The sequence below is a fragment of the Peromyscus californicus genome, unplaced genomic scaffold, assembly GCF_007827085.1.
Source record: "Peromyscus californicus insignis strain IS unplaced genomic scaffold, ASM782708v3 Scaffold_7__1_contigs__length_154581171, whole genome shotgun sequence".
Taxonomy (NCBI): Eukaryota; Metazoa; Chordata; class Mammalia; order Rodentia; family Cricetidae; genus Peromyscus; species Peromyscus californicus.
The window spans coordinates 87,177,668-87,193,972 of NW_026294595.1; the positions used below are offsets into that span (position 1 = coordinate 87,177,668).

The 16,305-nt window shown below is 43.0% G+C and overlaps 1 protein-coding gene across 4 annotated transcripts in view; it reads right to left on the minus strand.

Annotated features, from left to right (window-relative positions):
- The window catches only part of Ryr3 (ryanodine receptor 3), a 521,392-nt gene that overhangs the window by 186,414 nt on the left and 318,673 nt on the right, over positions 1-16,305 (minus strand). For all 4 annotated transcript variants that reach the window (XM_052725780.1, XM_052725779.1, XM_052725782.1 and 1 more), the window contains exons 28-32: positions 11,113-11,321; positions 9,226-9,401; positions 7,961-7,997; positions 6,454-6,617; positions 2,529-2,694 (exon numbers count right to left, since the gene is read on the minus strand). In XM_052725780.1, the coding sequence (XP_052581740.1) occupies positions 2,529-2,694; positions 6,454-6,617; positions 7,961-7,997; positions 9,226-9,401; positions 11,113-11,321 (752 nt within the window). The remainder of the gene's footprint in view (positions 1-2,528; positions 2,695-6,453; positions 6,618-7,960; positions 7,998-9,225; positions 9,402-11,112; positions 11,322-16,305) is intronic.

Here is a 16,305-nt window from a genome sequence, read left to right on the forward strand (position 1 = left end):
GGCAACTTGTTAGGCAGAAAAGTGGATACAAGTGATTTTCCAGCCAAGTTAGTTAGTCCGACAACACCAAATATCAGTGAGTGCTCATGAGGTGCCAGATACTGCTCCATGGACAGTGAGCACAGAGCTGGGCCCTGCCCTGGGACAACTGACCAGCTGTAGAAGGCACCCCTGCTCCTGTGCAATGCTCAGAACCTGGACTCGAGCTGTCATGGACTTCATTTTTGTAGCTAAGGCTCTTTTTTTGTTTTTTAAATCACTGGTTGATCTATTTGTCCTTGTGTTGATAGACACCCCATTTCTAATCATGTGTGAAGGTCAGGCCCTAGAAACTGGCCAGAATCTACAACTAGACTCTCTCATAAATCTGAATCCCACAACTGGCTCTGTCTTTTATGTACCTGGTATGGGGCAGTTACTCAGGACTGACTCTTGAATGTATATTTTAGTCCTCATTTTTCTACTGATTTTATTAAGTGGGAGAGAGAAAGGTTTTTCAGATTGCCTAGCACCATTTAATGGGAGGCTTGGGAACACTGTTTAAAAGAATCTTTCATTGTTTTGGTCCATTCTGAATTGAAGGCCAGTGTATAAATATTGCTGTCCTGTTCCTCTTGAGATAATTGAAAAATGAAAATGACAACAGTTGTGGAATAACAATGATCCAGCTGCCAGGGACCAGACACGTGGCTGGACACACTTCTGTCTCACTGAGATAAGAAGGGGATAGCTGAGTAGGAGCCTCCTAAGGGTTCTCAGCAGAACCCTGCCACTGTCCCACCCAGCAAAGCTCTGTGGGACTAGAATGCTGAGCAGTAGGAGAAGAGTTTGAATGTATAGAATAAAGAAGATGCCCCAGGAGAGCATGTTCACACCCTGCTCAAAGACGATAATGGTCCATCCTGCCTGATGTTACCTAGGAATCACTGTGCAGGATGTGATGAAGCTGCCCCAGCATCCTTTTCTTGGTTGTAGCATCTTGTTAACCTCATGAACCCTTCAGAGGTAGGCGAGTCACTGCTATTGCAAATGCCACCCTGTTTTGTTGTTAATTCATTCATGTTTGCAGATCTCCAAAGTCCAACTGGTTGTGAAAGTTATTAGATGTTCCAGAATTCTCTGCAGCTCAGGAGGGACCCTTCAGTCCAGCTCATTTCAGAAGGTAATGGGAAAACACTAATGGATTCTGGAGGACAGCAGTAATGTATATAAAAGCTTCTCGAGGGATTTGGGCTGAGGGAAGCATCGTAGTCAGTACTAGAAGAGTACTTTACTTTCTTCCTCAGAGCCGGGTTTCACAAATGCTTCTTTCTGGAAATGGCTGGGCCCTCCAGCTGCCAGTCAAGCTTGCCAAGTGTTGACTGTACTCCTCATGGGAGGAGGTTCTGAGTGTGCCATTCACTGCAGGAACTACTGAAGAGACAGGTAAACTGCCTCCCTGTTGGCAAGCTGCTCCTGACATGCAGACGAAGTTCAGTCCACCCATCATTTTTGGTTAACGAATCTTTCATAACTGGAATGACTATTCTGTCTGCTATACACCTGGGCCCATCTCCCCAAGCAGAGGTGAGACAGTTGGCTGCCTAAAGCCTTTCATTCCACAGACTGTGACCTGGGGCTGACCAAAGAATCAGGGTTTTTATCTATTATATAGTAACAGGGTATTACATATCTGCTGTGGTTATCTATACTGCTGACCCTAGGAGACTAAGTTTAGCTTCCTTAATTATTGAACATTACTTTTATGCTGAGACCTTCCATAGTTCCCTATTTCCTATGTATACCTCCCTCCCTCTCCAAATGGAACCCCCATTACCAATCATAGAGCAAATTGTTATTCTATCTGTTGATCCATTGTGCCTCCCTAGAGTACTGCTCTCTTCACTCCCTCAAAACCAAGATTCTTCCCTAATGAGACTCTGCTGATTGTTCTTCATGGGAGAGATAACTTCTTCAGCAAATTCTCTCTACCCATATATGTGACTCACTGTCCTGTGCTTAAGAGTATTGAGAATGCTTGGAAATACAATCCCTCAGCATAGCATTTCCTACGGTGGGCTCTATGGGTCTCTAGGCTCATAAAGCACTACCAGGTAATATCAACAAATAGTTTTCTTGTTTCAATTTTTATAGGTTTCTATTCTGAGTAAGCAAATGTCTTAAAGTGACAACTATTTCTGTTCACCCTTTAAATCTCCCATCTTATCTAACACAGACAGTATAAAGGCAACAGAGAAATACTTTTGGAATAAATGAATAATCTTTCAGAGCTCAATAAGGAAAAGCTGCCATTTCCTCTTGAGAGATGGCCAGTATATAAAAATCACCCAGTAAATAGATATATTTTTCTCTGTATAAAATACCATCCCTCTGTTCTTGTTTATTTGTTAATCTAATGGCCAGTATACCATATGGTCTCATCAACTGGTGGAGGATGATGAAGTCCACGTGGAAGAGAATGAAGAACATGACCATAAATCCCAGCCCAAAGCCCAAAGCAACAGCTCAGTCTCAGAAGCCACACCTACCTGATAGCAGGTGCCAAGTTCCTTCCCATTAGCTGAGAAGGACAACATGCCCATTGCCAGATCTACAAGGCAGCCAATCTCTAGGTCTACATTGCTCCGACTTGATCTTTGGGAACTGGCTACAATGTCCCCACCCCAGACCATGTAGCAGTTGCTGCGTTTCACACTGAAAACCAGAGAAAAGAGAGGAGTTACAGAATATAGTCTGGGTGGTTTCTAATCATAACTCACTTGTAAAATGCCCCAGAACCCTTTCTATGAATGAAACCATTCAGCTACAACTAAATTTACGCAGGCTTGAAGTACTGTGTGTGGAGATGTGGCAATATGGCAGGCTGCCTCCTTCCAAAGACCTCAGTATTCAGATAGCTACTTCCCAAACTCATTAGCAATTCAATCTTCTGATACAAAGGAGGACAATACTCCCATTTTAGGGACAGAAAATCAAAACACAGAGAGGAGACTAACCTTAGGCAAATCTATAGAGGAATTTGGTATGAGAAGCAGAAATAGTAGTCTGGGTTCAGTATCCCTTTCTGATATCCAGGGTCACAGGCCCTAAAGTGCTTGAAAACTTGGCCTATATTCCTTGGAATGGCAACTGGGGTCCAGATAGACTGCTTGTCTCCGATGGCCTCTTAGCTCCCTGAACTGTACTATACTGTAAGTTCCTGATCTCTTGAAGTCTGCAAGACACACAACTAAATAGCTAAATAGCTACATAACCACTTAGGTTCCTCTCTCACTATCTGTCTACCAATTTTCAGAGTGTAGAATGCCATGTGGCCTTTACACTTAAAAGCAAACTGTGATGACCAAAAACCTTTAAAGGCTCCCAAACCAAATTTCTTATCTTTTTTACTTTTGTGGTGACAGGAATTAAACCCAGGATCTTATGCAGAGTAAGGAAGGGCTCTACTACTGAGCTACACCCCCAGCTCTCATTTCTTAATTGCAGAATTTTATACCTAGACAGAGCTTTAGAGAAGATAGGCAATGTGAAATGTGATTCTCAGAGCCCCTCACAATGGGTAGTGGAAAGAAGCAGTCAGTCCTGCCTCCTCAGCTCACCTGGGCTGCAACAGCTGAAGGACCTGGGCTTTTGAAGTGATGTGGTGCAGCCTTTCTTAGGCTAAAGGATAACTGATTTTCTATTTGATGCTAGAGAAACCCCTTTAAACACACTGAGACTAATCTGATATGGCTTGGCCTAGGTTCCTATTGCTGTGCTCAATTGTGTGAAGGAACCCAGAACATGCATTCAGCACTGTGTGATGGACAAATCCTTGAATCCTATATCCTGAAGGCAGTTTACCTCTCTGAGCTATTCTTTGGAAAATCCAGGCTGGATTAAGAGATTCTGTTTTCTTCTATTTCTAGAAGTCTGCCACTTTCTACTGTGAGTGAAAGTCCCCTTTCTGAGTACATATCCCTTTCCGTTCATTTTCTCTTTTTTTTTTTTTTTTTTTTAAAGATTTATTTATTAATTATGTATACAATGTTCTGCCTGCGTGTACGCCTGCAGGCCAGAAGAGGGCACCAGATCTCTTTACAGATGGTTGTGAGCCACCATATGGTTGCTGGGAATTGAACTCAGGACCTCTGGAAGAACAGTCAGTGCTCTTAACCGCTGAGCCATCTCTCCAGCCCCACCATTTTTTTTTTTTTTTTTTTTTTTTTGGTCTTTCGAGACAGGGTTTCTCTGTGTAGCTTTGCGCCTTTCCTGGAACTCACTTGGTAGTCCAGGCTGGCCTCGAACTCACAGAGATCCGCCTGGCTCTGCCTCCCGAGTGCTGGGATTAAAGGCGTGCGCCACCATCGCCCGGCCTTCATTTTCTCTTATTTGAGGCAACAATCGGGCTGCTTTCTCAGGACAAGTGCCCTTAGACAGAGACCTCTACAAACTATGGCTTCCAGTTATAGCCATGGATAGATTTCTATAAAGATTGAACTCAAGCCATGTTATCACTGCTTTTTAAATTACAGAATTCAATTACTGATGTATTGAGCTGTGCATTGTGAAGTGGCAGGCTTTATGTATATTTTAAAGATGCCAAATTTAAAATACCCTGAAACATGTAAAACTCAATCCTGTGTTTATTGCTTATTATGTCAGACAACGAACTAAGAATTATTGATCACCACAATGCACCAGGCCTTGCTTTAAGTGCTGACAGTAATAGTTGATATTTATCAAGTACTTGAGGTAAGGCACTGTCTTAAGCATTCTTTTATGAATTAATTCATTCACTTCTTATAGCACTCTGGAATTTGAATAATTATTCTAATTTTATATATAAGGAAATCAGAGTTCAAGCTCACACAGCTAGTAAGAGACTGGGAATTCATTTCAAACCTAGTCAGTATCTAAGTTTGAGTTCAGAGCCTGTGCTTTTCATCATGGACCCATAGGGGTCTGCATTGAGGGTGCTATGACTTACCTGTGATGGTCAGCTTTTGATGAGCTTTATTATATAAAAACCACGACTGAAAAGGATCCATCACTTGGTAGGGTGTGAAGGCCTACCCAAGAAGAACCTACTACCTCTTGATACATGGCTACACAGAGAAAAGATGTTCTAAGCCCAGAGGATAGGGAATAGACAGATTATAAGATGGCTTTTTAAAGGTCACATAAAAAACAGATGGTTTTTTTTTTTTTTTTTTTTGGTTTTTCGAGACAGGGTTTCTCTGTGTAGCTTTGTGCCTTTCCTGGGACTCACTTGGTAGCCCAGGCTGGCCTTGAACTCACAACGATCCGCCTGGCTCTGCCTCCCGAGTGCTGGGATTAAAGGCGTGCGCCACCACCGCCCGGCTAGATGGTTTTTTAAGGTCATGTTTGGGACACATCTATGTTGTATGATGTCTTGTTTGTGTTCTGACAAATAAAGCTTGCCTGGAGATCCGAGGGCAGAGCTAGCCACTAGTTAACCATAGAGCCCAGGAGGTAGAGGCTCATACCTTTAATCCCAGCACCTGGGAGGCTCACAACTTCAGTTCCAGCACTTGGGAGGAGGAAGCAGGAAGATCAGGAGTTCAAGGCCACCCTGGGCTACAGGAGATTGAACGACTCTAAAAGAGAAATAGCCAGGTGGTGGTGGCTCACGTCTTTAATCCCAGCACTAGGGAGTTGGAGACAGGAATGTAGGTGAGTGGAGACAGGATCTTGCCCCATTCAGTCTGAGGATTTGTAGAGACAGGATTGCCCCCATTTTGGTCTGAGATTTCATAGGGGTAAGATGAAGTCTCTAGTAGCTGCTGCTCTGCTTCTCTGCTCTTTCAGCTTTCACCCTGCTATCTGACTCTAGTTTTTATTGTTAAGACTAATTAGGATCGAGTTTCACATCTAGGCAAAGATTTTCCCTGAGAGCAGTGCCAGTGGACAATGGAGAACCCAGTGGGGGCTAAAACGCATTTCCCCCAAAGAGTCCTAATTTCTACTCATTAGTTGTTATTAATGGGTTTTCCATGTTTCCTTTATATTCTTTATGTTTTTAGACATTATAAACCCTTGGGATGAGGTGTTCTGACTTGTCATTTGATGTGTGCTACTATTCATCTGTTCAATTGTCCCCAAACTAGCTTCTCTTAGGCACACAGGGAATTTTTCGGTCTTGTTCTGATGTTGTAGAAATTGAGACCTGCCTCAAAATTATGGAGCAAATGCAAGAGGGTTCTCTGACCCCAACTGTCTATCTTTATCTCCCATCCCTGAATTATGATTTATATGTGTGATAAATGAACCTCTGTTTCTACAGACACTCCCTTCTCACTGTCATGGTGATCCCAGTTTCTTTAATGATTTTAAAAGTTAAGTTCCTGTTCACCTTTTAAGACAGGCTGGGATGCTTTCTCTATCTGGGGTGAAGGATGAGGTGTAAGTGACTATTGTAGGGAGAAAGGAGCCTCTTGGGATCCCCCTTACCTTTCATGGACCCGACCTCTTTCATCTCCCAGGGTGACAGTCACGGTACAGTTTTTATTCAGGTCAAACTTTTCACTGTATAAATGGTAGTCTGGAGTCACCCATCCAACCCAGACACATGATGGATCCTGCCCAGCAAAAATGCGGATAGCATAGTAGCATTGCTGTGGAGGGGATAAGAGAATTCGTGAGTGGTGTCTGTCTGGGGAGGAGAGCTGAGGGATAAAATCAGTCACCAGTTCACTGGGCTCATTTTTATGAAGAAGTACACATGGAAGGTTTCTTTTGCTTTTCCCAAGTTGGGTCTCACTTTGTAGCTCAGGCTGGCCTTGAACTTGTGGTGTCCCTCTGAGTCTGTGTCACCATGTCTGGCTAAAGCAACACACTGTTGAGGAGGTATACCATGCTGCACTCTAGACTCAGGAAAGGCTTTGGTTTATGCAAAGTCTTGAGAAAGCTGAAAAAGAAAATACTTATGTCCCAGCCACCTACCCACTTTATGTGACCTTTATGCCACCCATAGGCAGTGGTGAGGATAAAAATTCCCAATGAGGATCATACAATCTGTGAGGCTTATCACCACATTATAGTAATAGCTATGGCACCAAGGAAGGTGACCACTTCATTCCTTTCTTTACGACACTGAGTAGGTTTACTTACTCGTACTATGCCAAATTTTTCTTGACTAAGCCAAAAAAAAAAAAAAAAAAGCATAGTCAGAAAAGCCCTAGGCTTGAATCTTTGGCACAACTGATTATTATTGTGTGAGCTTGGGTAAGTCTTTTGTCTTCTCTGTACACAGTATCACGTATCTCACAGGGGTTGTGATTAAGTCAATTTAATGGAGATTAAATAGGAATATACATAATGTTCTGGGCCATAGTGCCCACAATAGCAGGGGCATGATTTCTTGCAGCAAGAATCTTGGTTTTGGTGTTGTTTAGTTTATGAACTCAAGGGGAACTTTACAGAAGGGGCGGCTTGTATTTCTCCCATGGATACCAGGTGCTGAGGGAGAAAGGAAGAAGGAAACTAGGAAGCATTTTCCCCTGACTACTGTCACTGAGGAAAGGAACCTGAAGTAGCTTCTATCCTCTGGGCTGCCTTCCTGCCCCTTCTTTGATTGCTTGCAAGATTGTTCCTGGCACCGAACAGAGACACCAGGGGACCGACTCATAGAAGTTGACACAAAAGAGCAAACAAAAGGATTTAATGGGGACTCTTCCAACTCATGTTTCTTTCAATCAGAAAGGCAGTGATGGGTCCCTGGTGGCAAATGGGTAACAAGGACACATGATGCCCAATTAGGAGCTCCAGGTTGAGCTCTGCTTTCCTTCCCTTACTCGACAAACACCATAGAAATGTTCTAGAAGCATCCAAATGTATATTATGAGACAGAATAATTGACAATTAAAGAAGATCTCTAGACAAATCTTTGCTGTGTGGGACATAGTACCAGGAGGAGCAGATCAAATAATTAAAGCCATAATTGAGCATATTTACTTACTGTTGTTGTATGAGAGAGTATTTCTTGCATCTGTTTCCTAGGGGGAGATAATCCACATTTTAGCTATTCAGTTGTGTAGAGAACGCCACAGTTCTGACAGGCAATTGATCTACCCTTAACGATCAAGGCAGGTTTAGGAAACTGGCTGTTTTCTATACACAAGTGACTGCAATTGGTCTTGGGAGTTGCTCATTTGTAAGCTGCTGCCATAGGCAGTACTATGACTTCCAGCATCCCCCTGCTGCAGGTTGTAAGTTAATGTGGAGGAGGATGGGGGCACTGTAATAACACAGGTAGAGATGCCTCTGAATGGGTTCCTATGTTCCCTCAAGCAGCTGTGCTTATTCAAAACCTTGGTGGATAGTGAACTGCTACGAGAGATTTGAACGAGACAGCTTAGACAGTAGGCACACACCAGCGATTAAAAATAGACATCAAAGGAAAGAAAGACAGCAAGGAATCCATTCCTCATGAGGAGGGAAGAAATCACATTACTCAAGAGGCACACAGAGGCAAGGGTGGGAAATGCCCATAGCTATGCAAAGACAGCAATTGGCCTCCGGAAATTTCTCATTCCACACAGAAGCAGTCTTTTTGCTCTCAAACTCCAAGAATTATGAACACAAAGAGGCCCAAGCTCAGAGATTCCAAGAAAAGCAGAAACATCCTCTCCAGATGTTGCTCTGTTTAGCTGCATGGGCTTCTTAATTTTGTGTGCACCTCCATACACACATGCCCTTGCATGAACTCACGCACACATATATAGTCATTTCTTTGTGTGTGTTTGTGTGTGCATGTGTGCAGGTACAAATTTGTGCATGCATGCAGGGGCACATAGATGTATAGATGCACACATACGTATAGGCACATATGCACATGTATGTACATGAGGACGGAGGCTAGAGATCAACCTCAGGGGCTGTTCCCCAGCCTCCATCTACTTTGTTTTTGAGAGGTTGCCTGTCCAGTGAGCGAGCACCTGCGATCTACCTGTTTCTGCTCTCTAGCACTGGGAGGTCAGGTATATGCCACAATATCTTTCTTAAGAACAAACAAACAAACATGGTTCTGGAGACCCAAACAGGTCTCTATGCTGTGCAGCAAACACTTTACAGACAGAATTATCTCCCCAGCCATTTACATCCTCATTTCTTTACCTGACTGAAAGCAGAGGCCACTGTAAACTCACTTCTTATGTTGTGGTTAAGTACAAAATAAGCAGAAACGGTACCTCTGAGAATTACAGGACTGTCCCACACCCTCACCTTTTCTGGAAGGCTTCACTGTCTAGACAGGGGCTGTGGCTGAAAGAGGAGTGGCATTCGATGGGCATGCTCAGGCGGCAGTAGATCATGTTGGCATTGCTGTTCTGTGTGCCGAATGTCTTGTGGGTCACCTTGAGGCATGGGGGGCTGTCCATGGTGCCATCAATCCTCACAACCTGGGAACATTACCATGAGTCCTTAACCTGATATATAGGAGGGTGTGACCTTGACCCTGTTCCTGTCTCTCACCGACCTAACATAGAACAAGACATTCAGGAAACTATGAATATCACCAGCAATAAAGCAAATGATGCCATTCAAGAGGTCTGCTAGGAAACTTCAGCTCTGGAGTTGAAACTTCTCTGGCTGGAGAAATTAGTGATGTTAAACACACCCATAAGTTCACTACAAGGCCAAGGATGGAGAACAAATACTGTTGAGAGGTAAGGCTGTCTGGGTGATATAGTATGGTGTCCTCATAACGTTGACCTTCTAAATTGGGGGGTAAGTGGTAGAAAGAAAATCTTTCCAAAGATTTCCATTGTCAGTGGGCATCATGAGAACATCTTACAGAAAGGGACCAGAAAACCTCAAAGTCAGGAAGAACCACACAAACTCTCTCAGAGGGTACTTTTACCCCATAGGTTTCCAACAGTGCTGGAGTCCCAGCTCTAGAGCTGAGGTGTCCTGAGCCTGCTCTAAATCCTGAGACAATTTATGGCGTTGGACCACAGGTACTGCAGAGTGGTAACCTGCATTATTAATAATTTACTTTCGTGTATGTTTGTGTGTGTGTGTGTGTGTGTGTGTGTGTGTGTGTGTGTGTGTTCATATGGGTGCACATGTGTGTATGTAAGCACAAGAACATGTATGTACCTGTGTGTGGAGGCCAACAATCAGTCTTGAGAGACAGGTTCTCTCTTTATCCTGGAGTTCAGTAACTAGGCTGGGCTGGCTGGCTAAAAAGCGCCAAGGATCTGGCTGATTTTGCCTCCCTGGCACTAAACTTACAAGTGCCTTCTAACACACTTTCTATCAGACTTTCTATTTTTCCAGTCTAGAGTCTATTAGTTCACCAAAGGTGTGTGAGACCTCCAGGATTTAGAACCACACTTCTAAAATAATGGTTATCCTGCAACCAGAGAAATACAATCTACCCCCAAATGTGAGGGTCAATGGGGGAGGAACAATTAAGAGCTGGGGCTTGCCAGGTTCAGACCTTCTAGAAGGTGAGGTGGGGGGCTTAGAGTCAGTTGGAAGCAAACCACTGTCTTGATCCCAAGTAACACTGCAACGAAGTGTTTGAAATGCTTTATTTGAAAGCACTCTTTTCCCCATGTCCATCATGTGAAAAATCATGGTGGGTCTCATCAAAACAGATCCAGAACCCAAACTTGGCTTCTTACACTCTTAAGCTCTTTGCTTTCCTTAAAGGTGGAAGCGCCATAATAAAGTCTCCCACTTCAGCTTAAATGCTAGTAACAGCACCAATATAAATAAGGCTGCAAAGGTAAGTTATACACATGGAGGAACACACATTTTTATCATATATAATGCCAAGTAGAATTGTTCAACTTTGTGAAGAAAACAATGTTTTAAGTCTCTGGACACTGAAGTACCATGGCAATGCCCCTGTAGGAATGCATGCAAAAAATCTGGTGACCTAGCCTGGGAAGCAGTCTGGAAAATTGTGTACAAGGCTATTAGCTCTTGTGGGGTGTTGTAAGTTAAAGGGTCTGCAACTGTAGCTATGAAGACCTGAGGAGGTGATTGGTAGGCAGCCAGGGTGGGGACTTAGGTAACCATTTCCTGTTGACAGCAGGCTTTGTGAAAACTTAATGCCTTGGCCCACTCGCCCTGCAGGGACCACCCATGGTGTAAGGTTACCTCTATGTGGGGATGATCCTTCGGCACATTCACAAACGTTGGGAGGCGCTTGCTGAACCACACTGCTACATCTCGGTTCATATTTACCGCAAAAGGCTCGAAGCCCTCCTGGAGGCCACACATGGTATAAAATTTGAAGGTGCTGGCATCTGTCCCAAGATTCATGCGGCCAATCTGTGACAGTCCCAGAGAGCAAATGGGCACAAAACCTGCAGAATAAAGATTGTGGCTTCAGTGCGGAGGTACCATTGGGGGGAAGCTGTGGAGAGGCTGGAGCTGTACTTCCTGTTCAGATTGGGAGCTTCAGGAAAACAACCCTCACCTGTCTTTTTGGCACACAAAATCAACAACAGGAAGCTGCCTGGACACAACACTGCCCTTAGTATATGGAGAGAAAGGTGAATTTTCTTTAAATTGATTTGTGAAAAAAATCATGCAGCTACGAGTGTTTTTAAGATGAAAGAGTAAAACGAATTTGAAAAAAGTGAAATCTATTATCTATGCCTTATTTAGAACTGATCTTAGGGCCTGGAAGGATGGTTGAACAGTTAAGAGCATTGAATGCTCTTCCAGAGGACCCAGGTTTGATTTCCAGCATCTACATGGAAGTTGACAACCATTCCAGTCCCTGGGTACCCAAAGCCCTCCCTCTTCCAGCCTCTGCCAGCACAGGTCATGCAAGTTGTTCACAAAATTCATGCAGTCAAAATATCCATACATGTAAAATAAATAGAAACAAAGCAATTTTGTAACAACAATGAAGACATGGTGTCTGGTAGGGCACAACTGTAATCCCGGCCATTGGGAGCTAAGGCAGGAAGATCCAAAGATCTAGACCAGTGTATTTACACAGGGAGTTTGAGGCCAGGCCAGACTACACAGTGAGACCATGTCTTAGAAAATAAAAACACAACTAAAAACAAAATAGACATAAAGCAAAATAAAACAAAACAAAAACAAATAAAAACCAAGAAAATGGTCAACTATGTGAGATAACAAATATGTTAATTTCTTTACTACAGTAACTTTAGATCTTAAGTACACATGCTGCAGTTAATTTAAAAGATGACAGTGTATCTATTGATACTACTCTTATGGGGGCTAAACAAGTGTTTTATGATTGGATTTGAGGCCTGCCCCCATTGCAGGGAACCCAAGATACATACTGTAAACCTGGTTAAAAATACATGGCCCATGGAAGAAAAGCGCTTAGGTCCAAGCAGGATAATTAGATGCTGTTGTTCAGCTGCATTGATATAGTGTCAAGCTGCCTTCTAAACATGTACTTACACCCATGGAGAAGTGTTACACTCATGCTTCAACAGAGAAGTCTCTCTTTCCACAGAATGTTGGTGAATGCCCAAAGTGTGGAGAATAAGTGGTAGAAGAGTGCTCAGCCCTAAACAAGACATTTATCATTTATACCGTTCCCTCTGAAAGCATTCTGGAAGCAGCAGTGGAAAGAGCCAGAAGACAGAGAGTAGGACTGTGATAAGACATCCTCTGGGCAAGACACAGCCACTGTAATTATGAACTCATTGGTAGTGTGGATGTCTACATGGAATCTTCACAAGAATAGGCCTATCAACAGTCAGGCATGGATGGAGGTGGGACTCAAGGGGCTTTGCCCCTCACTAATAACTATTAGCTCTTGATAGATTCAGTAACAGTGGTAGTTATACCCTTAGTTGTATTCTTATTGGCAACCCCATGAGTTCCAATGATAGTTCCAATCTAGAGGTCACACAGATGGCCCGAGTTAAATTAAATGGGTCACAAAATCAAACCAAAAGTCAAGAATCTGGGCAAGGAACTCTAAGGGATGAGAGGTCACTGACAAGGACTGGAGGGAGAAAAAAGAGGGCTGTGTGGGACATGTAATCAGGATACATGCCCCTACACAACACTGTCAAAGAACAGAATTCAACAATAAAAATGAAGTGCAGGGAGAATTATTCAACTGTTCTGGGCCTCAGACAGCTCCTCAGTGAATGAGAGGTCAATGGTCCTTTGTGTTTTGAGAGCATTGACTACTAAGACTATATTGCTGCTAGTTTATAAGCTTCCACCCCCTTGTCTACTGTCCCCCTCACCTGAGGAGGAACACGAGAGCCGAGCTACGCCAGACACATTGCGACCTTTCTTTGCCACCACTACTGTCATCTCTCCAAGCTCACTTCTATGACCTGATCATACTTAAACATTCACAACAGACCAAAGCAGAAGTTCAGATTGTCTGGCGTTCTTGTTTGTGGGTTATTTATAAATCATAATTGTAGACCAACAAATCAGGAAAGTAGGGAAAGCACTAATTATCTTGGATCTGGGAGGATGTGGGAGGCAGGCGGCTGGGAGACAGCTGAAGCTGCGAGAGGGCCAGGAAGGGAAGGAACATCCCTGAGGCCGATGCCTTGTGCAGGCACTGGGGCTCCCCACAAAGAAAACTGGTGACACTCCTAGGAGAAATGGTTTTACTATTAATATTTTTTAGTGTGTGAAATAATGTGTTTCAGGAAGACATTTTCATCTTCTCTGGGAAAAAAGGGCAATTTTGAGACATTATGTCAAACAGTAAGAACTTTTTATATTGTTCATATGCCAAGGGCAAACTGCATTCTTTGTAGAGTAAGTACTTACATATTGTCCTCTAAGCCATGGCATTCTTATTATATACAGGCACTTTCGCCAGATAAACCATGGTGTCCACATAGATGAACTGAGCACTGCATAGTTGGTGATATTAGGAAATACAAACATATTTAGGATAGAGATGTGTTTAGTACCATTGTTAAAACTAGAGAACATTAATGTCCTCCTAGCAGAATGACAGAGTCCTCTGGTGGTCACCAAACACTGGGGCCAGATCTCTGGCCCTGTCACTCCAGAGAGGCAGTAGACTAAACCAGAAGCTGCCCTAGCAATGCTATGCTTGCTACTTATAAACAAGTTACCTGGAAATCTGACTACAGGGTAGAACAAAGATTACCAGAAAACGTTCCTAGTTCCTTAGTGGGACAGGAGGCTCTGATACATGTTGTAACTAGACTTCAGGGATGAAGAGGAACTACTCCCGTCTCAAAGAGCTCATTACAGGGAATGGAATTTAAAAGAGTGAATGTTTTTGATGTAAACCACCTTTCTCCCAAGACAGTATTTCAGTCATTCTGACAAAGGGTTAACTCAAGCCAGAAATGCAATACTATGGTGCTTTTATCTTAGAGCCCAGATATTAAACACTCCAAGCTTGATGTGAGCAGAGACCAGGAAACTTTAAGAAACTTTCTTCTCCTTTCCTCTTTTGTAGAATTGTGGGATAGACACTCAGCAGGTGTAAAATTCTGGATGGGAAGCAGCAAAAAGATGACTTAGCCTTGACACAGACCCACCAACAAATGAAAGTGAGAGAAGTATTACTTGCTTTGAGTCTTTTTCCCCCTAAGGAACTTGGGTCCTTCATTATTATTAAGAGATAGTAATCAACTAGGATGAAACTGAAGAATTAAGGCACTGACTGACTTGACCAAGGTCATGAGGAGGACTACCAGTAAGATATGATCTCATACCCTCTGAGTCACAAGCCAGTGCCAGTCAGCATGATAGAAGTAGATAGATGGTACAGGGATGAATGCCCTGGATTTAATTGGCAGTATGTCCGAGGGTAGAGGACATCACGTTATAGAATGGAGTAACTGTCCCTGTGGGCTGGAGCCCTCTCTTCTGGGGAAGGCTGAACACAGTAGAAGAAATATAAAAGCAATAGAAGTCACAGATGCTAGAGCAATGGGAGGTAAGTGTTGGGGACCCCTGGGGGGCTAAGTGGTAGAGCTACAGAAGCTCAGTGATGCAGTAGAAGAGAAGGTAACGCTAAAGCTTGAATCAGGCAAAGGACACCTAGGAAGTCATAGAAGAAAGATGAATTTACATGAAGCTCTTTCTTTTGGAGAAGGATATTTGATAGCTGGCCACATTCACTCAACTCTTTCCATCTATCCAACCAGGTCTAGCTAACCATCTCACTGTCTTGGGACTTTTCAACTCAATGCATGAATATTTCATGTAACTTTATAATTCTGCATGACAGATAAGAGAGAGGGGCAAAAATAATGCAATAAACTACAACAACAAGTAATTGTCAATTGCTTTCTGAATGCTGGGCTGAACACTCTACAGATTTATGTCTTTATGCTCATTTTACAGATGAAGAGACCAGGACTTAGGGAATTAAGTAACTTGCTCAATTTTACTAGGCAAACTGTAGCATGGGTATGTGGACACTTGTGGTCTGAGTAGAACTCCAGAGCAAACATCAAAGGTGGAAGCCAGGGTAGCTGTTTTCCAAGTCTACTCTAAACTAATTTCCTTTGTGGCCAGATCTTCCTTCCCTCTGCAAATGCTGCTGAGTCATATAGTTCACCATTTTGCCTCTTGATTAGACTGTTGAAGACATACAGTTCCCTTAGAGGAACAGGTCTACCTGTACACAGGGATCAGGGATCCACATGACTCTCTGAAGTTTACATGGATAACAGGACCCACTTGGCAAGGCCATATGACATTACCATTAGCACAGATTTTATTGTCACAAACTAGGACAGTCACTACATACACAACCAACTAACCTGTAGCCTAACTGAGACTGGAGATGTAGGAAGAAGATAAATAAAAGGAGTAAAAATGCCATCTTCCTCTGCCCCTTCCTTACACTCAGCAAAAAGATGTGACTATGCAGACAACTTTGAAGAGGTTCAAGATTGTATGCAAACGGAATTAAATCAAACCATGTATATAGAACTGCCATCCCAAGAGAGCAAGAAGAAGAAAACATGAACTTAAAATTTTCAGAGGATCCCAGGTTCTGGTAAACTTGGTATTATATGCGTGGTATCTCATACTAGTTTTGTGATTAAGAGGGGGTGGTTTTTGTTTTGTTTTGGTTTGTTTTAAATTTCATGTGGTTGATGGTTTGTTTACCAATAGCCTCAGAGTCCAGCTCTGAAAACTATCTTCAGGGTTCAGATTAGCTGCCACAGGAAGTGAAAGGAACTCTCTCTCTCACACGCATGCTGTGCCAAACATGTCTCTTTAGTCTTCTACTTTTCTTGTCCCAATTGTCTATAATTTCTTAGCTCTAATTCTCTGTTCTAATCCTCCTGCTTCTACCCATCTAGCCCCCAAAAACCCTCTTTTTATAGG